Source organism: Taudactylus pleione, unplaced genomic scaffold, assembly GCF_031769625.1.
Source record: "Taudactylus pleione unplaced genomic scaffold, aTauple2 ptg000380l, whole genome shotgun sequence".
NCBI classification, from domain to species: Eukaryota; Metazoa; Chordata; class Amphibia; order Anura; family Myobatrachidae; genus Taudactylus; species Taudactylus pleione.
In genome coordinates this window covers 2,929,938-2,951,054 of record NW_028284781.1, presented here as the reverse complement: position 1 = coordinate 2,951,054, position 21,117 = coordinate 2,929,938, and the positions used below count along the sequence as shown (strand labels likewise).

At 42.5% G+C, this 21,117-nt stretch overlaps 1 protein-coding gene across 2 annotated transcripts in view; it reads left to right on the top strand.

Annotated features, from left to right (window-relative positions):
* Positions 1 to 21,117, top strand: part of VIPR2 (vasoactive intestinal peptide receptor 2) — a 194,513-nt gene that overhangs the window by 14,491 nt on the left and 158,905 nt on the right. For both annotated transcript variants that reach the window (XM_088445404.1, XM_088445403.1), the window contains exon 2: positions 19,120 to 19,222. In XM_088445404.1, coding sequence (XP_088301530.1) covers positions 19,120 to 19,222 — 103 coding nt within the window. The remainder of the gene's footprint in view (positions 1 to 19,119; positions 19,223 to 21,117) is intronic.

The following is a 21,117-nucleotide window of genomic DNA, read 5'->3' as shown; positions in this document are numbered from 1 at the left end:
ACGGATTCCCCCAGGGCATCACACGAAAATGGAAAAAGAGTGACAGTGCAGTGTAAAGTATAGATGTGTGCGAGTAATTAATAAGTGTTGAAAGAGATTAAAATATATGTGAAAAAATACATGAATAAAAAACAAACATATAAGGTGATGTTTGTAGTCTCTAAAAGCCCAAGAACAAAGCAGTGGCTGGTTAGAAAACACATGAGTATGTGGATATTTCTTGGATGGGTTGTTGGGTAATAAATGTCTGGTGACACATGGGTGCGTTGCACTAATCATGTGTACGTTCTATTTGCTTCTATATTTATATCAGGCAGTGTAAATGCTGAGCTCCTGGCACACTAGACCATATAATTTCCATGACAAGTTGCAGGCAGACTTCAAACATTGTATAAGCGATCTTACACTGCCAACTTTATTCAGAATATAATGCATATAAATTGTACATTTCTAGGATTCTAAAGGCCCCCATACACGGCACGATATACGTGCCGATCCGACTGATTGGCACGATATAGGTGCTATATTGTGCCGAGTATGGGCACGATTTCGTACCTGATATCGTGCTGCGCGCTCCCGCGGGGTCGAACATCGCATCCCCAGATCTTCCTGCAGAACCATCTGATCTGGGATGCGATGTACAATGCCATTCAAATAGAGGAGGGGGGAGCCTGCATATCGTGCGGTCAGTGGGGACCACACGATTGTCGTCGGTGACAGCGCGATCCGCCTGCTGATGGATCGGCAGTCGCACTACACGGTGCATCGCACCGTGTATGGCCACCTTTACACATAGGTGCACAAAGTGCCCATTTTTTTTTAGTTTTGCAATAAAATATTCAATTTGTTTGCATGTTTTTTATTATCACACTTTTATTTGAGTAAATACATTTCATCCACCTGTATTGCTTTGGGTGGGACTGTCCTGAATATGGGGACCTGTCATACTGTCCTACAGCTAAGACATTTAATGTGCTTTATTGCACACCTGAGGGAAAGGAGACGCCCTCAATCTGGATTAGCACCCCTACCTTATTGGTTTAAAAGCATGGAGTCTTGTAATGAATATGCACACTAGTATTAGGCACAATTCTAGGTAAGTCCTACAAGTTTTATATACTGTAGTGCAACTTTGGTTCATTTTTGGGGCGTGGGTCCCCCTGGATTGCCTTTGTTGATCTGTTTCAGGGCACCGCATTATAACACATTTTTCTTTTATAACACATTTTAACCCTTCACTGTTTGTTTATTATATATGTACCTCACTTTTTATTTTCATTCTTTATATGCAGCAGTAGCTGCTCTTAACTATCTTTCATACTGCACTTTTCTTACTATAGCGGTGCCCTGGGGCGGCTAAGCTGGGCTAGTTTGGGGGTGTTCTGCGCACTGGATTTGAATCGTAGTATGTTAGGGACCTACCCTACAGAGGTTACCTTGATATGGTGGGTAGGCCCATAACCTTGGCCAAGATTATGCTAAAAACCTCTATTGATTGCAAAATTGTATTGCATTTATATATTAATAATTTGGAGTTGTGCACCTGAGATTTGTCTGTTTTTGAAGACATTTATCCTGACTGCTAGGAATGTTGGGAAGTATGTCCCACTCACAGCTGTTCTGTACAGTGACTGGGTACTGAAGTCACTTACCATTGGTGAATAAGGCAGTTTTTTTATGTAGAAGGAAGGACTGGGGTCAGCCTGATACTACAGAAAAGGCTAGGCATACACCTGGAGGGCATGGCCCCACTTCCCCTCTGTTGAAATATGGAGTGTGCTACTGCCCTACACCCATGCATGCTCCTTACTTGAAGCATTCTACTTTACCTAGATGGGCGCAGTTTAGTCTTCTGCGTATGCGCAGACCTAACTTGTCAGTGTATATGAGCACAACAGTGGGACACGTCAGATATCCTTTATATGGCCTGCATATCATGCGTATACCTGTACTGCTACCCTCATACATCACTGCCTCTTCTCCAACCAGATTACTAAGTGTATAACAGTTTAGTGTATCTGGATTCCACTAATGGCGCTATTATAAACTGCATTCCACCGCCAAAAGCACACATATATCAGCACCCTCAACATGTGACTGTAGCATGGAGTTTTAAAAAATGGTAATTTATTTTAGGGGAGGGAGGTATTCCAGCCCTGGGCTGACCAGTTGGGTTGCCATTAAGACAAGAGGACCCCACACTGTGACCCCACCTACTTTAGCATCAGCCCCCCGGCTGTTATTGGAAAATAGGGAGAACCCCCACACCATTTTTCCCCCCTATTTCCAAAACTATCCTAGACGTAGAGGGCTTCACCTCCCCAGCAGATTGACAGGGGTTTACAGTTGTTCTGCTATGGTATAGAGGTTTGAAAGCCATTGGGTAATAAAATGCTGTTTCTTTTAGACTGCAAACCGATGTTGATAATTGTCGACAGGAACGTAGCTAGGGTAGTGCGGCCAGTGCCATCGCACAGGGCACCACAGGTCAGGGGGCACTGTTTGGGCCTGTCAAATTTCTGTTTATTATCATTCTTGCTTGTAGCTTCCTCTTATTTCATCTCCAGCATCTCCTGGTCTCCTCTATCTCTTCCCTGGCCCTTCCCCATGAAGCCATGGCCTTTTTTTGGGTGCATTATGTCCCTTTAAAAAATGAGGGAGGTGCCAATGCTCTTTCTGGCACAGGGCACCAAATAGTCTAGTTACGGCTCTGATTGTCGATACCCGTTGGTTTTTGAATAGACCTCAAAATGATCTTTCATTTACCCCCTTATCTTCATAAGTATAAATATCATTTTGGTGAGCAAAGATATTTATAAAAATGGAAATAAAAAGGTAGCAAAAGTGTAAAAACTGCTAAACTCCAGCTTTTCCTCAGTGTGTGAACTTCGGAAATTATTTCCATTTTTCTCTCCTAGGTAAGTGGCATTTAAAGGATATTTTGTTTTTACTAAATGCAGTTTAAGATATTTTATATTTTTTCTTGCTGTTTTTGTTGTTGTTTCTAACTAATCATCCGATATTGCCTAGGACTGTTCAAATTTTGCACTAATCCTATCCTGTCTCATTGAAGTTGCAGATATAATTTATTATTTCTAGTTTTCACCAATCCCCTCATGCACTGCACTGCATGTTAAAGTAATATGTCCTAGTTGAGATATTCTCTAGCGTACACAAACCAGAACCGAAACAGTTTTTTTTATTATTATTTTAGTAACCAATTATTCCAAAATGTCAACATTAATATTGTATTCAATTAGAAGACAAATGTTTCAAATTATCTCTTTCCATGCAAAAAAAAAAAAAAAAAGATAAACCTACTGTACTATTTGTTTTCATTTTATGTTTATTCACCAACTACTGGCTGTTATAAAAAATAACATTCTTGGGATTGTACAAAAAATAGGATTTATACTACTGTATATAGCTGTTACTTCAAATGTAAACATGAATTCTGTACGTAACAAATGAACAGCCACTAGACAATTTGGTACAGTTGTTCTGCACTGCGATGCCACCAGCTGTGTTTCTCAGGCAATGACTTAGGGGCCTATTATCAAAGAATATTGTGGAATATCCTCCAAAACATCAAATTTTTGGGTGTACCCGCAAATATTAAGTATCCCCTGAATGTATGTAAATACGTACGTGGGACCACAGCAGATATCGGAGATATTTGCTGCAATCTCCCATTTTCAATGCTGAACTTAACAAGCTCCGGAATGCGACGTGCGGCATTTATTGTAGCCTATAGGTTACACACTGCAGACAGTACTAGGAGGGACTCTCTGCATGACCAAATGTGTATTCAGCAGGCAGCACATGCGCAGTAATGCAACCTTCCCGAAAACTGAAAGTAAAGTGATCGCATTACTTTACTGCATTTGTATTTGAAATTAATACATCCCAGTTGTACATAATTTCTGATTGCCATGATAAGCATCGATAAGAAATTATAATTATGGGGTCTAAAACCTGATAATGCTTCCCTTACTATTTGTAATATAATCTTAGTTGTATTTTCACATTGTAGATCCATAGACACTTCGTTTGTCCTGTGTGACATTTACATTCTAGTTTGTATCATGCTTCTGAGTAGGTCCAGTGTCGTCATACAGGAAAAGGGGAAGAAGATTGATTGCACAGGAAAACAGTTAATTCTAACGATCTAATTATAGATTTATTGGATACACGTATCTAGGTATATTTCAAAAACTGGAGGTGCATCCCAGGAGTAAATATTATCAAGGTTTAGAAGAGGAGAGAAAAAAAAAGGAGAAAAGACTCCTATCAGGGCACACTCCTGTGCTGTATTGATGGCTACAAAATTAGTATTGGAGAAATAGGACAAACTGATTACATCTAAGTGAGATCATGATCATATGTGAAATTTACATTAATGTCTCAATTAGCAGACAGACCACCATATATTTACAAATTTAATATATCTGAAATAGATGTATTGATGTTGATATTAAAACTAAAGTTTATTAAATTCTTAAAATGAAACATAGACACTCGAAATCAACTTATTATACAAAGACAGCATAGACAAATAAGAACATTAATAGTGTAAGATACACTAGATCTATTAACAGTGATCCACTATATCCAGGTCTATTTGACAGTACTGGAAGTATAGTTATAAATATTTGCTAATGATATACACAATTGAAATCGACAATTCATCGAAATGCCACCCTAAATAGTACACATGCGATACTTCACTAATCACAGAAACCATGCATATGGTGCTGGGGGTATAGTTATAAATATATACACAATTGGAATAGATAATTCATCAAAGTACCACCCTACCTAGTACACATATTAAGATGCAATATTTCAATGATCACAGGAAACATACATATGGTATGTCTAGTGAAAGTAGTCCCTCAGTAATCCACCGGAACCAGTGAAAAAATAATACATAGGATGAGCCCACCACAGCCTTCTAATGTGATATTAGTTAATAAAGGTGTAATGTACTGTTATCTAGGGTAGGATATTCTAAGGTTGAGTGGATCCACCTGTATATTTAGATATACAAATAACATATAAATATAAAAAACATGTATCACAATTGACATACAAATACAAAACTAAAGGCGAAATAATAAACAAATACATACAACATGCAAAAGGTATAATGATACCACAATATTAAAATGCTGAACACCATGGATACCACCTATATATAAATATATATATATATATAATATGGAGGTTATTATAGGCGTCCCTCTATTCCGATCTGGGAGAGTACATATGGTACTAAATATTTTCCTGATATAGATACAGGTATAGAGTGGTGTGCTTATATGCCCAGGATCTGCTGTTACCTGTCTTAGATATTAGAGGACAGGGAATGAGAGTCCCAGGAACTGGCACCAGAAATTAGAAAGCTGCTTCTGCTGTTACAGCCCAGTCTCACCAGTATCCCTGTTGCCGTACAGCAGCGCAGGGAATCCAGGCAGCTGGCTATAATGAGAGAGCAGGAAAAAGTAGAAGGAAGAAAGTACCTGCCAATATTGTCTCCCTTCTGTATGATCGTCCGTGGTGCAGGGGTCCAGAGTGCGCACTGTGGAGCCCACCAGCAGGCTGTCTGACACGTGTTTTCGCCGGGGCTTTATCAAAGGAAGCACCCAACTGAAAGTAAAGTCATCGCATTACTTTACTGCATTTGTATTTGAAATTAATACATCCCAGTTGTACATAATTTCTGATTGCCACGATAAGCATCGATAAGAAATTATAATTATGGGGTCTAAAACCTGATGATAATGCTTCCCTTACTATTTGTAATATAATCTTAGTTGTATTTTCACATTGTAGATCCTTAGACACTTCGTTTGTCCTGTGTGACCTTTACATTCTAGTTTGTATCATGCTTCTGAGTAGGTCCAGTGTCGGACTGGGGAATGGAAGTCCCCACCGGGGGAATGAAGTGGTAGGAGCCCATGTTTAAGGGGTGTGACCAGCCACCGTAGAGGCTTGGCCAACCATTAGAGTATGCATGGTCTGGGTCTCTTTACAAATATATAGTAAATAATGATAGTGAATGCATGATAATGTACAAGATTGATAACTACAATTCATTGTAGTTAATACACCATAATCCTGGGCAGTATAATGTTAAATATGCACAGTCTGGAACAGACCCCTAGAGGAGGGGATGGGCCCTGCGGGACTTTCCCCTGGTCCCTTGTGGGCCAGTCCGACCCTGAGTAGATCTATGGGATTTCCTATTTATGCCTTTATCAAAGCCCACTTGTTAAAAAAAACATAGATTAAATTGGTAGGGTTAAACAAAAGGGCAGCACAGATGGTGTAATGGTTAGCATTACTGCCTCACAACACTGAGGTCATGGGTTCGATTCCCACCACGGCCTTACCTGTGCGGAGTTTGTATATTCTCCGTGCTTGCGTGGGTTTCCTCCAGGTACTCCGGTTTCCTCCCACACTCCAAAAATATGCTGGTACTGTAGGTTAATTGGCTCCCAACACAAATTAACCCTACTGTGTATGTGTGTGCGCAAGCTCCACTGGGGCAGGGACTGATGTGAATGGCCATATGTGTGCGCTATATAAATAAATAAATCATTGAAAAACTATTTAAAAGAACACAATTGACAGATAAGTCACTGTGCAACAATATTGTAGATTGTATGGTAAATAAGTGCTCATTTATTAACCACTCCTGCAATTATATAGAATAGACCTTGATCTGTGTTTTAAGAATCATTAAGCTGACCTGCCCTATACTGCTGCGATATGAACATGTGCCCCGTTGTTTTACTGCAAATCCCCACTTTGCTCAATTCCTAAAATCCATCCTACAGTATAATCTCTTTTTTTCAGTATGGATCGCAAATGCCATCGCAGACGCGTAATAGCATGCATTGCAGCTGCAAAAATATGCTAATGCCTGCCACAGCTCAGCCAGCTTAGAGACACCCACTACTGCGTTAACTCATTAGTAATCCATCGCGGTCCTACGTATACATCGGTAACTTCGAAGCACATCGAGCCATCACGCACAATTACAGCAGGTCTGACTAGTCGCAGAAACTGCAAGTCTCATCGTACGCAGTGAGTACTCCAGCTGCGTATGCAATCGCAGTGTCTAATTTATGCACGCCCATGCAACATGCGTTCAAACAGACAGACACGCCTGCGTTTCTCAAACCACTCCCCCGTCACCACTTCCAAATGCTCACGGCCTGCCACTCGCTCTGCGATGGATTCCTATGTGTGCGCGTAAAGGCAGTGCGATTGCAGCACACAGGAAATGCGGTGCATACAAATGCGCAGTGGAGACAATCAGCCAATCTGCGTACGTAGTCGCAATTGTATATGCTGCTTAATCAGGCCCCAAATACAGTAAAAACTACTAGAGGTAGCTATTCCCACAAATCTGGATGCTTCACACATGTAAATGCACAGAGAAAGAAAAAGTGTTGTCTTTTATGGTGCACAAAAAGTGTATCTACGGCACACACAAATGTTTCTATACACATCAGCAAAATATTATCGCAGCAATACAAATTTTAGTTGTGCCATAGTTCATCAATACACCCTGCTGCTACACAAGCGTTTTCTTCACCTCACTGGCAGTTTAACACAGCTGGTGAGGAGTTCCTTCAGTATGTGCATCTCTATTGTGCTAAAGTAAAAAGATAGCGCACCAAGACATTCTTAACAATCTCACTATCACTATTATTATTATTATTATTATTATTATTATTATTATTATTATTTTTGTATAGATTTGAAAGCTCCAGACTTTACTGTAGCTCCAGACAGTTGGCAAAACAGAACATACATAAAACAGGTACATACAAGGTAAACAAAATAAATACAGGCATGAAAACAAAAAGTAGGGAGGGCCCTGCTCATGAGAGTTTCCATACTAACTGAAATAGGGCACTACTTAAACAATAGGAGTGAGGGCATCTCAGAGTAGAGATTGAGACAGTTGTGAGGGGTCATTAATATGGGTAGTATAGGTGGAAGTAGGGTAGGTGATAATAAACAGATTTGAAGACTGGGCCTCATTTAGAATAAAGCTGGGTACACACTGGGACAGATTCTGGTGTGGATGGCATTGCACAGCTGCAGGGAAGCTACACTGACTGCACTGATTCATTTGAAATGTGACAACTTTTAAATCTGTGTGCGACTGAGCCTGAATCTGTATACAAAATGCTACCATGCAGAGGCAGCAGCTGTTTTCCATGCCAAGTGCCATTGTGCTTCATATACAGACTCAGTTGCACACAGATATCTAAGTGTCACATATCAACCTATTGCCTATACACCAGAACAAACTGGCAAATAGGACAATGGTTGAAAGAACTTGTGCTACAGTATGCTAAATGATGCAAGTCTTAACAAAATATTTTGGCCAAAGTAGTATAAACAGCTGTTTAACTCAAAAATGGATCAGCTACAGTGGCAGTCAAAGACAGGACACCATTGTGGACTGGTAAAAGACCAAACATCAGTCATTTACATGTATTTAGAAGTAAAGCATACATCTATATACAGTATCCAAAGAGAAAAAAGATGTTGCTGCGCTCAACCGCTATATAATGCATAAGTGGTATTAATATTTAAGACCCATCTGTTAATGCAGAATTGACCAAATCAGAGAATGAATGTGCATATACAAACCTGGTACCAATCATACATACACAGTGCACCCTATGTATCAAATGGTAGAACCAAAGGTAATAATGGTCTGTATATGAAGGTGGATAGTCTATCCTAGGTATGTTGTATACAGACATAGATGTCTGTATACAACATAGCATATTTTGTAAAAATCTGAATATTTTATTAAGGCATGTGCTAAACCAGAGCTAGCTAGAAAAGCTGCACTTGCAAAAATAGTGTCAATAACATCCAGCTATGTCAGGCGTCAGTGTTGAAAAGAATATCTAAATGGATAATGTCCAAAGACGTTGTAACTGCTGATACTGATGTTGAATTAGAGAGTCAATAGCGGCGTCCCGCTGTGGTAAATCAGATAGTGAAACTTGAAAAATGGTGCCCGGGGTGTCTTCTGCAGGTCAGAGTACGGTGTGGACTGCCAGGGAGAGGCAGTCTCTCTGCAGTGCTGGTGTCACTCACCGGCTAGGATGCCGGAAAACGCCTGACTGAACAGGCTGACTCTGGCAGTCCGTGCCAGGGTGCACGCTGCGGTCCAAGAGGGAAACAACGCGGCTATGCAGCTCGTCAGGGCAGTATGCCGCGTGCCACCTAACAAACACAGGAGACTTACCTCTCTACCTAGAGGGCACCGCTCCTGCCCTGCCGGCCAGGCCTTCTTCCCACGATCGGAGGCGCTTGCTTCCTTCCTTGGTGTTCCGGGGGTTGGTCATGTGACTATAGTACTGCAGGAGACAGTGTCTTGCAAGAGGGACTGTATGTTTTGCACTGATTCCGGATGATAGCAATGTGCACGCTGATCTATAGTCTTAGGAAATGGTTCAAATAAATTGTAATAAAGACGTTCAATGAGCTCCAACGCGTTTCAGCCTATTCAGGCCTTTTTCAAAGAGATAATGTCATGATTGAATTCTAGGGATCTATATAAGTTGTCTGGGGGCGGTCCGAATACATGCAAATCCTGCTATGTGATTGGTGCTTCATATGGTCAATGTGAATAGGTTTAAATGACTGTCAGTCAAACACTCTGGAAAGAGTGGTAATGATTGCTGGTACATATGGTTACTAGTAAGATGGTGTAAAAAGCTGCCAATCTGTGGAGGTGGTGATAGTTATAACTGCATGATGTTAACATGCGCTGGTAAGTATAATCATTGACAGTTTGGTATATAATTTAGTGCATGACTACCCTGCACTACACTCTGATTTGGTCAATTCCGCATTAACAGATGGGTCTTAAATATTAATACCACTATAGAGGTTGAGCACAGCAACATCTTTTTTCTATTGATTTCTACTTTATAGGCTAGGGTACCTATAAGTTGCTAGCAGCTCACCAACACAAGAGAGCTCAGTGCGCAGACTCATTCTGCTTTGTGAGTACCCAAAGAGAGAAGACACAAACTTGATCCTAAATCCATTGAATGCATCATGCTAGGATACTGTAAACAAAGCAAAGGCTATCATTTGTGAAATGTCAAAGTTACAAAGGCAACCTGAGTATTATACAGCCACAGAGACTGGTGTTGCTAGACATACCTGCAGTTGAACATATCTTAGAGATTGAGACATTAAGTACAGATAACCTATCAATGAACAGGCGTTCCAGGAGGAGCAACAAAAGGAAACCACATGTCACCAGGGTTTTGTACATTTGGATCAGGACACATGAGCTTAGTTTTGTATGTGAGAGCGTAATGGAAGATTGAAGCCTTGATAATGTTCCTACTCCTCAGAACTCTACTTGGAGGCTACGAATGGGTGCTTGAATGAGCAGATATGATATAGTCTTTGGGACAATACTGGATAAAGTGCCAGAAGCATGGCAGGTATCAGTGGCGTAACTTCATCCCAGGTGCCCGGAGGCAAGATAAATGTTAGTGCCCCCCCAAACTAAAATGTACCACCCCCTGCACCTATGCCAGCCCCAGCTGCCGCCACCCCCCTTATGCAGTTCCTTTTATATAATGCCCCCCAGTAGTGGTCTGCCTATGTAGTGCTGCCCAGTAATGGTCCCCCTATGCAGTACATCCAGTAGTGAGCCCCTTGTAGTTGCCCTCAGTAGTGAGGCCCCTTGTAGTTGCCCTCAGTAGTGAGGCCCCTTGTAGTTGCCCCCAGTAGTGAGGCCCCTTGTAGTTGCCCCCAGTAGTGAGGCCCCTTGTAGTTGCCCCCAGTAGTGAGGCCCCTTGTAGTTGCCCCCAGTAGTGAGGCCCCTTGTAGTTGCCCCCAGTAGTGAGGCCCCTTGTAGTTGCCCCCAGTAGTGAGGCCCCTTGTAGTTGCCCCCAGTAGTGAGGCCCCTTGTAGTTGCCCCCAGTAGTGAGGCCCCTTGTAGTTGCCCCCAGTAGTGAGGCCCCTTGTAGTTGCCCCCTACCGCGCGCACACACACACAAAAAAACCAAACAAACACTTACCTTTATCCCCGTTCCAGTGCTGCTGCCGTCCATACCTGGTGTCTGCTCCTCGGCACTATGGGAGTGACGTCATTACGTCACTCCCATAGTGCACTGCGGGACCCGGAAGACGGAGCTCACTCCTGAGCTCCATCCCCGGCGTCCGCTCCTCGGCACTATGGGAGTGATGTTATGACGTCACTCCCATAGTACACTGCGGGACCCGGAAGACGGAGGGAGCTCCGTCCTCCGGCTACCGCCAGGAGGATAGGAGCCGGGCGCCCGCTGGTAACACACTCAGCAGGCGCCCGGCAAATGGAGGGTGCAGGGGTGCGACCGCACCCCTTGCACCCTCCGTAGTTACGCCAATGGAGGTGGAGCGCCGATCAGCGGCGCTCCTTCTCCATGCAGCTCCTGGGGACATTGGAGCCAGGTGCCCCCTTCAGGGCTGACGCCCGGCGGCAAATGACTCCATTGTCTCTGGGAGTTCCGCCACTGGCAGGTATAGTGTCTGGATTATACTGTACTCAGAAATGTAGTAAGCAGCAATAGTTAGCAGATGACCACAGCAAAGTGCATGTAGTACTGGTGTCAGCCTGCAGGCGATAATGATACTGCTGTACAGTACCGATAGAAGGATGCACCAGCATGTAGTGGAACATCAACTGGAATGGGTGCAAGTTCAGAACAGCCTAGATGGTAAATGCTTGGGATAAATGGGAACTAAATGGATGCAAGAAGTACTTAAACGCAGGTAGCTGGTGCTAGAGTCAGTGGAGCTCATTCAGACCCATTCTCTATGCTGCGCTCTCTCACAGCCATCATGGGGCAGATATGCAAATTCCGCGATCGCACACTAAGACATCAGACATGAGAGAGCGCAGCATAGCGAATGGGTCTGAATGAGTCTCTTGGGCATATGAAGTAAAGCTGCTGCAGAATAAGGGGCAAATAATGCTGACTCAGAAGGCGCATGGGTGTATATTTCCCTATATAAAAGCCAGTCACTGATATATCTAACAAAAATAGCCTTAGAGAACATATTAATGTTAGGTAAACCCAATCCACCCTTTTCCCTGGACAACTGCAATTTGGAGGCAGCTATTCTTGGACGCTTACCCTTCCACAAGAATTCCGTGCAAAATTTGGTGCAAAATTTTATATGTAAGTGTGAGATGGAAATGGGAAGCATTTGGATAGGATAGGAGAGTTTGGTGGAAAACCACACTTTTAATCAGAGCTATACGGGGATAGAGGTAAAAGCTTCCAGGCCTCCAGCAATCTAGTCATCTGGGTTAATACTGGGGTGAAATTCAGGTTATAAAAGGGAAGGCAACACTAAGGGGATGGTTATACCAAGATATTTAAACCTAGACGTAGTAATACGAAAATGACCATAAGCTGGGTCTTTCAGATCTTCATTAGTGATACGACCCAAAGGTAGCAATTCAGACTTATGCAAGTTAATCTTATACCCCGCAACAGAACTGAAATTGGACAACAATGTTATAATGGCAGGTATAGAATTTGTTGGGTTTGAGGCAAAGACCAACATATCGTCCGCGAATAGAGAGAGTTTAAGCTCTGTCTGCCCAATAAAGATACCAGTGAATTCAACCAATGAACGAAGGGCTATAGCCAGCGGCTCTAGTGCCACAACAAATAATAGAGGGGACATGGGGCAACCCTGGCGCATACCCCGGCTAACCTGAAATGGAGAAGATAGATAAACATTGCTGGAAACCTGGGTGGTTGGGGAAGTATACAACGCCTGAAGGAGAGAGACAAAATCAGGGGGAAAACCAAATTTAAGCAGGGTCATGTAGAGGTGATCCCAAGTGACCAGGTCAAAAGCCTTCTTGGCATCCATAGAAATAATGACCTGTGGAGGAGGGGCAGAAGAAAGGTTGACGCCTGAATCACAGAGATCACCTTTCTTATATTAACTGTGGAATGTCTACCCCAAATGAACCCAGTTCGATCTGAAATAATCTTCATAAATAATGTATAGTCCACATCTAAAAGAGAGATAGGACGGTATGAGGCCGGCTGTTCAGGGTCAAGACCTGGTTTTGGTAACACTTTAATTATAACTGAATTAAAGTATTGAAGAATATTATATTCAGATAGAATAGTATTAAAAAAGGACATCAATGGAGGACAAAGATCTTTTTGAAAAACTCCCCAGAATATCCATCTGGGCCTGGAGCCTTCAAGGGTTTCAATTTCTTGATGGCAGCAACCACCTCTTCAGGCATTATAGGCGCCAACAGAGAAGTAGCAGCATCTGAGGAGATAGAGGGCAAAGCAATAGAATCCCAAAAAACTGTCTTATGATTCAAATCTATAGAAGGGATAGAACACAATTCTGCATAAAACATTTTTAATAAATTAACAATGTTTTGACCCTTGTGTACGTGACAACCATCAGGGGAGCGAAGTACTGAAATAGAAAATGGTGCAGTATGGCTGCGTAATAGATTAGACAAGAGCCTGCCCGCCTTATTTCCATGTTTGTAAAATTGACACTACTTACAAAAGGGATGTCGGGAAGCGAGCTGATCCAAAACACCTTCAAAATGAGCTTTGGCTTTCTGGTATTTCTCACGAGTACTAGGGGAAGGACAAGATTTAAACTCCTAAAAGGAGGACGTGAGATCTGATTGAGCCTGTACATATAGTTGGGCACATTCTCTCTTATATTTGGAGACAAATGCAATGATATCACCTCTCATGACAGATTTGGCTGTCTGCCAGAACAAGGAGGGAAAAAACTTGTGTATCTCATTATTCTGGAGATATTCATGCCAACGGGCTTCCAGCATCTTTCGAAATTTAACTGAGTTTGCCAGATTGGAACCACCAGGGCCTATATGAACCACTATCAACCTTTGGAACTAAAGAAATCCAAATTAAGGCATGATCAGATAAGCTAATGGTTTAAATATTAGCGTCTTCAACTCCAGAAAGCAACTTTTCTGACACTAAAATGTAGTCAATGTGTGATAAAGTGGCGTGGGCTGCGGACAAGCATGTAAACTCTCTATCAGTTGGATGAAAAGTTCTCCATACCAAGTGTATTTCTGAATTAATTTGTGGGATACCAATAGGAGGTGGGTGATTAGGACGAGTGGGGGGGGGGGATTGTCGGTCCATAAAAACAGAGGTCAAAATATTAAAGTCCCCTTCCACAATCAAAGAGGAATCTATAAACGGGCTAAGCTTGGCTAATATCAGTTGTAGAAAACGTTTGGAGTACACATTAGGTGCATATAAATTACAGAAGGTAAACCTATCACCTGAAATAGTGACATCAGAGGTAACATATCTTCCCAAGGGGTCCACCAGGGAAGAATGTAATTGCGGTGCTAATTGTTTTCTAACCAATGTAGCTACTCCACGTTTTTTGGAAGAATAATTAGTATTATACAGAACGGAGTATCCATAATATTTGGACCCGTATTCAATTTGGAGCGAAAAGCCGGAATCTGCTAAAGAGTTTCGCCGATTACATCATTTTGACAAGCAAAAAAGTATTGCCGTATTCAATTTGAAAGACTTTCCACCTAGGTGGAAAGTCAATGCAATGTAATAGGCGACAAAGTTTCGCCTATGAATAGTAGGCGGAAAAAAGTGCAGAATTGGTGTTTTGGGGTGCAACATTGAGGGAACCCCCGTGCAGCCTTCAGACAGTCCCCCAAAGGTAAATTGTGTCAAAAAAATAGTTAAGAACACCCCAAAAAAGAACTTTCATTCTGGGGGCAAAAAAAAAAAAATGTTGAGGGACAAAGTTAAAAACTAGCGAACTAGACTCCAGGGGGGGTCCCCAAGTATGCCCCATGTGTTTTTTTCATTGCAGGTACTTGCAGCAGGTGGATTTTTCATGATTTTTTAAACTTTAGCAACTTTAAAATATGCTGGCCCCCATTTTGAAGTACCCCAAATTTGCTGGGATAAGTTATTTTCTGCAAAAAAAACTCCTGATTACTATTCTTCACCACTTATACAAAAACGCAATTTAGCAGCTATTGAGCCCATTTAAAAACACCATATACCTTCAGCAAGCCAAATCCGGGGGTACCTTAGTGAACCCCCATGTCAGAGCATCTTTTGGGGGGTCACAGGCTGATTTCCCCAAATCTGACATGACTTTCCGCTTGTTTCAGTTTCGCCGGGTCCCGTTTTCGCGTACTTTCAAATTGAAAATGGGGATACGCAGGGACGCGCGCGATACTTTTCCGCTTGCAAAACAGGCGAAGTAGGCGAAAAGTCCGGGAGGCGGAAAAGTATCACGGGTCCGCTCAAATTGAATACGGCTCTTAACTTTAAAACTTCGGCCTCTAGCAAGTGTGTTTCCTGTAGCGTTACAACATCCATCCCCAGCTTCCGTATATAGGTGAAAATCTTTTTTCTTTTTATAGGAAAATTAACCCCACCTACTGTATGTTCCATGAGCATATTTTTAAAGGAGCCATATTAGGGCAGGACTAATATTATAGGACACATACAGTACACATTATATATAGTCAATATATAGAGTAATAAAATAGTTATCGCAAAGTGAGTAAAAATCGCCACATAAAGAATGCCAACACAGATAAATCCCAATATACATAAAATCAGTTGAAAATGGGCATCTTGAATAAATATCATATCAATTAAGAAGAATGAGAAGAATCCAGTGCACTCTGGAATCAAATGAAAAACAGAAAAATAAAATAAAAATAATGAAAAAAAAAACAGTAAGGTGAAAAGAACCAGTTTTGGCAACTAGTAAAATTAGGGCGAGGACAAAAGTCTCCCGCAGGCCTGCAGGCCAAGAAATGAACTTCCAGGCAGTCATAGCAACAGATAACTGAGGTGAGTGCACAACCAGTGTAGCACCACACCTAAACTACAACGGAGAAAGAGGGGCTCCAGGGAGCAACAGCTTACAATGACCATCCCATATATTTAAACAGGATAACAAAGCACTCAGCATATAAAAATATACCGATGTGGGATGAGATGGGTGAAATAGTTATGATAACCGAACCTATACCACCATCAAAAAGATAACTGGAACATACTTGAAATTAGGAAACTATGCAAAATAAAACAGCATGTACAGTATAATGCAACAGCATATTGTAAAGATATACAATACCAGCTCCTGAAACAGGAGAGCATTATGATTCCAAGAAATTTGAAGTGAAAAGTAATATCAACATATATCACACTCAGGGCCTGATTCAGAGACTGATGCTCTGATAGAGCGCTCGCTCTGAATCAGGGCCTTTTTTGGGGTTTTTTGTGCAGCCTCCTGGTCGCTCCTGTAGCTGTGGGTGACCACCCACAGCTATTGCAAGCGGCCAGGGTGATGGTCGTGATGGTCAAGACCATCGCGACCATCGGGGCTTGCGACAAGACCCTTGTGGTAGGGTCTCGTCTGCTGCAAACCCCAGCCGGAAGCTCTCCCACTGACATCACTGGTGATGTCAGTGAGGCCGCCCACACACGGCAGGCATTCGCTTGGGAACGCCTCCGTTTGTGAAGCCACCACCACGCCACGCCTACAAAATGGGGCGAGCTGTCGATCAACATCGACAGCCGCCCCTTTTGTAGTGAGCCACAGAGCGAGAGAATTTCTCCTCGCTCCGGGGCTTGCGCACGCGTAGTGCAGCTGCTGCGCATGTGCAGAGTCCACCATCGACCCACTTGCGAGCGCTCAAGCGCTTGCGACTGGGTCTGAATCAGGCCCTCAGTGCTGTGAGTCCACACGGGAGGGAGAAGTAGGGATCAACTCAGCTTGGGCTTCTTCTCGGAGATAAGCATCTGTGTCTTCCGCTGTAAATATGCGAAGACGGACAGGGGACAATAATGCAAAGCGACGGTTGTTTTTAACCACACATATCATGCTCTTGTCACTTCTGCGGAGTAATCCTGGAAGAGGAACAATTTATGTCCATCCCAAGTAATGGAGCGTTGATGTCTAGACACTTGCCACAGAGTTTCTCGGTGAAGAAAGTTAAGGCAGCGGAATATAGTCACTCTAGGGCGTGCATCAGCGTTAGAGTGTGAGGGGTCAAGTCGGTATGCTCTTTCCACTATCATAGCTTCGCTTGAGTCTTGCACCTGTAGTAATTCCGACAAAGAAACAGTAATGAATCGGAACAGCAGTGCGTCACCTTTCACAGATTCCGGAAGACCCACGGTTCTTAAGTTATTTCTTCGCAAACTGTTTTCAAGGTCGTCCACCTTATTCATAACCTGCATATGCTGCTTATAAAGCAAATCGTACTGCTGCTTTAAATTTGAGACATTGTGGAAAGTATCACCCAGTCTGTTCTCAGTAACTTGAACCCTGTGCTTAAGCTGGACAATGTTGGTATCAGCCTCCTGTAAAGCTTGCCTTCTCCTTGATAACTTTAACAATGTCTGCATAAGACACCAGGAAACCTTGTTGTATATCTTCAGGAGGGGCACCAGAGGGTGAGGAAGGGGCAGAGGAGGGCACAGAAGAGTGATGAGGCTGTGGAGAAGCTGGTGAGGGTGAGGTCGTGGGAGCCGCGGAGGTCGCTAGCGCCATCTTGGATCTGCCCTTGTCTGCCTGAAAGCATTGGCGCTGGATGTTACCTGGCATTAGAGGGGAAAAATACCTCTCCATACGTGGAGGAGGTAATCCCCTTAGTAGTGGTGGCTTCGGTCCAGCTGTGTGAGCCCGTCAGAGGGCTAAGATCACGGATGTTGTTGCGGCTATGGAGGAGCTGGCTCAGCCTGCAGCCATCTCCATTGGGGGCGGAGCCAGAAGTCCGCACACTGCGTCTTTTCCGCACGTGCAGTTTGCGACAATCGGCCGGCTACGAGCGATCGCAGCCCAGCGAGCGGGTCTGGATCGCCCCCAGTATGCACTAGAGTGCAGGACCCTGGAAGCTGCATCAGATGTAGATACACTTTGTAAGTGCATGATCCTGGAATCGTAGTCAAATGATGAGTCAGATGCACTTTGTATTTCTCCTTTTTTTTTTTTTTTTTTGCTCCTTTTTTGATTTGCTCCTAACTTTGAATCAGGCCCTGCGGGAGAGTTTTACTTGGTAAAAAAGCCATAGGCAGATAGCGACAGTGAAGGAAGTCTAAGTAAGCAGGAGCAAGAGGTGGTTACCAAGGATGAGGCGAGGTGCAGGTTCAAACTAGATTTAAAAGGACAAGACCGAGAATATTTTGTATGAAAAATATTTTGACAGGATTGTGAATTTCCTATTATGTGATGTATACTCCACATGCTCTCTCAAACACACAATGAGGGCCTGATTCAGAGCCGCTCGTAAGCGGCCGCTCGTTCGCTCCAAGCGATGTTCGCACAACTTTGCATGCGTATGGGTCGTAATGCGCATGCGCTAACCAGTCAGAGCGATCGGAAATCGAGCGCTCACCAAATAGCGAGTGCCTGCTAATTTGAGTGACAGGATGAGGCGTTTGTGGGTGGTAACAGGGGAAGGTGCTTGAAAACGGGGAGTGGAGTTCCGAACGCAGGCATGCCAAAAGGTCAAAACGGGCGTTTTAAGGGTGTGCATAATTAACAAAGCAGCGTCATCGGCCACGTCACTTGGTTGTTTCTTAGCCTGAACTGCTCGCATGATTGCGGTAGGAAAATCCAACCACAAGCACTGCGAGCAGTTCAGACGCCTTTCGATGTACTCGATTAATCTAATAGCGGAGATGACGTAGGTTGCGAGCGGCCAGGGGGCGTCTTTACAAAATAGTGAGCGCATGTTTCGTTTGCTCGCTCAGACATAGAGGCGTCAACAAACCGCAAAGAGCGAGTTATCTATTTAAATAGCCGGCCCCTTTTTCTGAACGAGCGAGCGCAAATAGCGTCCGGCTCTGAATCAGGCCGTGAGTGCACCACATTATCGCCTGGCTGTACAACATATGATATTGTAGATTGCAAATAAAAAGTAATGGTCGAGTTTTACTCTGGAATGGAAATGCTTTCATTTGTTTGCAAAATATGTTCTTTATATTAAATATTAACTGCAATATTCAAAATAACAACATTTATTTGTTCTTTTTCAAGGTAAATGGTTTTCACCCAGATTGCAAACTGCAACTTGAAATCAAAGACCAGGAGAGAAAATGCATGGCTAAGCTGAACCAGCAAACGACTGCTGAATTTAGAGGTAAGTGCGCATATTGCAGCACTAATCTTGTCATTGTCTGTTTTGCATTCTGATTTACGTGTTTTGTGAAGAATAGGTAACATGGAAGGAATCTCCTGACAAAGCAGCAATGTTAGAGACAGGAAATTTTTATTTTCCAGGATTTTAAAAAATTGTTAAATTAACTTATTACTAACATTGTTATGACTAACAATGGGGGAGATGTACTAACAGTAGATACGTGATAAATGCACTAGATACAGTGCAATTTGCCATTTACAGTAAATCGAACATTTGTATTAAAGCAGTTACCATAGAGAAAAAATAAGGTTTCTCTGCAAATATGTAACAATTTTGCCATCGCCATACTGTTGTATGGTGATGGAAACCAGGCAGCTATAGCTACAAAAATTGTAAGAACACCTACAGGATGTGGCTTATCGTTTCTAAACATATCATAAGGATTACCTGCATGCATGTGTCCAGCAGTACCTGACAGATCAGCGACGTCTGTATCCTCGCATCATCCTTGCTGAATGACATCTCACATTTTTTTGTGAGATCTTGTACATATGCATAGGGGATGGCCAGGAGGCACAATGTGGCGCATTAGCACTACGGGACTTGCAGGGTTTGCCAGAGTTTTCTCTCCCCCACTGCAGTGGGCGAGATGTTAATATGTAATATACCGACACTTAGGTGGAATTGCATGTGAATCGCTCACCAGCTCTTGATGGCCTTCCTATCAGGCTGACACATGTTCCCCTATTTCCAGTAGAGAGGTAAAGGGGTGCTCTTCAAAACAGAAAAATGTCTCAATTTGGTGTTTTCAAAAGATGACACCCATCATTTCCAATCTCACTACATTTTAATCAGTGTTCAAGATAAGTTGCAGAATATAAAAACTGAAAACTTACATTTTATTACAACAACATATAGTTTGCATTAAAATATACAGATTACACCTAAATATACAATTAGCAGTAACCTTTACAAGAAAAAAATATTAAACAAATTTTATGTAACTATGAAAGCAAATATGATTCATTACAACCTGAAATAAATTCTTATTTTACTAAACTCAGTCACAAGTAACTTTAATCCACAGGTTCTCAAACTCGGTCCTCAGGACCCCAAACAGTGCATGTTTTCCAGGTCTCCACACTGAATCAAGTGAAATAATTAGCTCCACCTGAGGACCTTTTAAAATGTGTCAGTGAGTAATGACTACACCTGTGCACCTGCTGAGTGACCTGCAAAACATGACCTGTGTGGGGTCCTGAGGACCGAGTTTGAGAACCACTGCTTTAATCTAAGATGGCAAGTGCTAGAGCAGAATGTTTAAACTGAACGAGCTATGAATCCTGTTTGATTCAAACAGTATGACCAAAGGGCCTTGGCTAAATAAGCTAACTGGTCATCTTAAACCAATGAACAATACTAATTTGTAACACTGCTAGTACATGCAGATACTAAATACAGTCATATTATTTATATTCAAGAAAGACATTAACTAAACCATGGGGCCCCAAAAATAAAGATAGTTCCATTCAACTGACTTTACTACAATGGTGCACTTTCCAAGGTTGTTATATTTCCTAGGCTAGAAATCTGAGTTACTAGAGCAGGATAGACATTAAATAGCAAGCTCAAAATCTGGAGACTGTTTGTTTTGCAGGTACTGATATTTTCCCTGTCCTGAATGGAACAGTGGTTATTCTCTGATTTATACTCAGCTGATACTTAGTTATTTATTTTATCTTGAGGCTGAACTCTAATGTTCAGCCTCAACATGCTAGATTGTGATGCTTTTCCTTTATACTGCTCAGTCCTGGCCTTCTCGGAGAACTACGGCTGATAGACATGTGACTGCCAATATCTATCTTTAAACAATACGCTGATCTTTTATCTTTCAT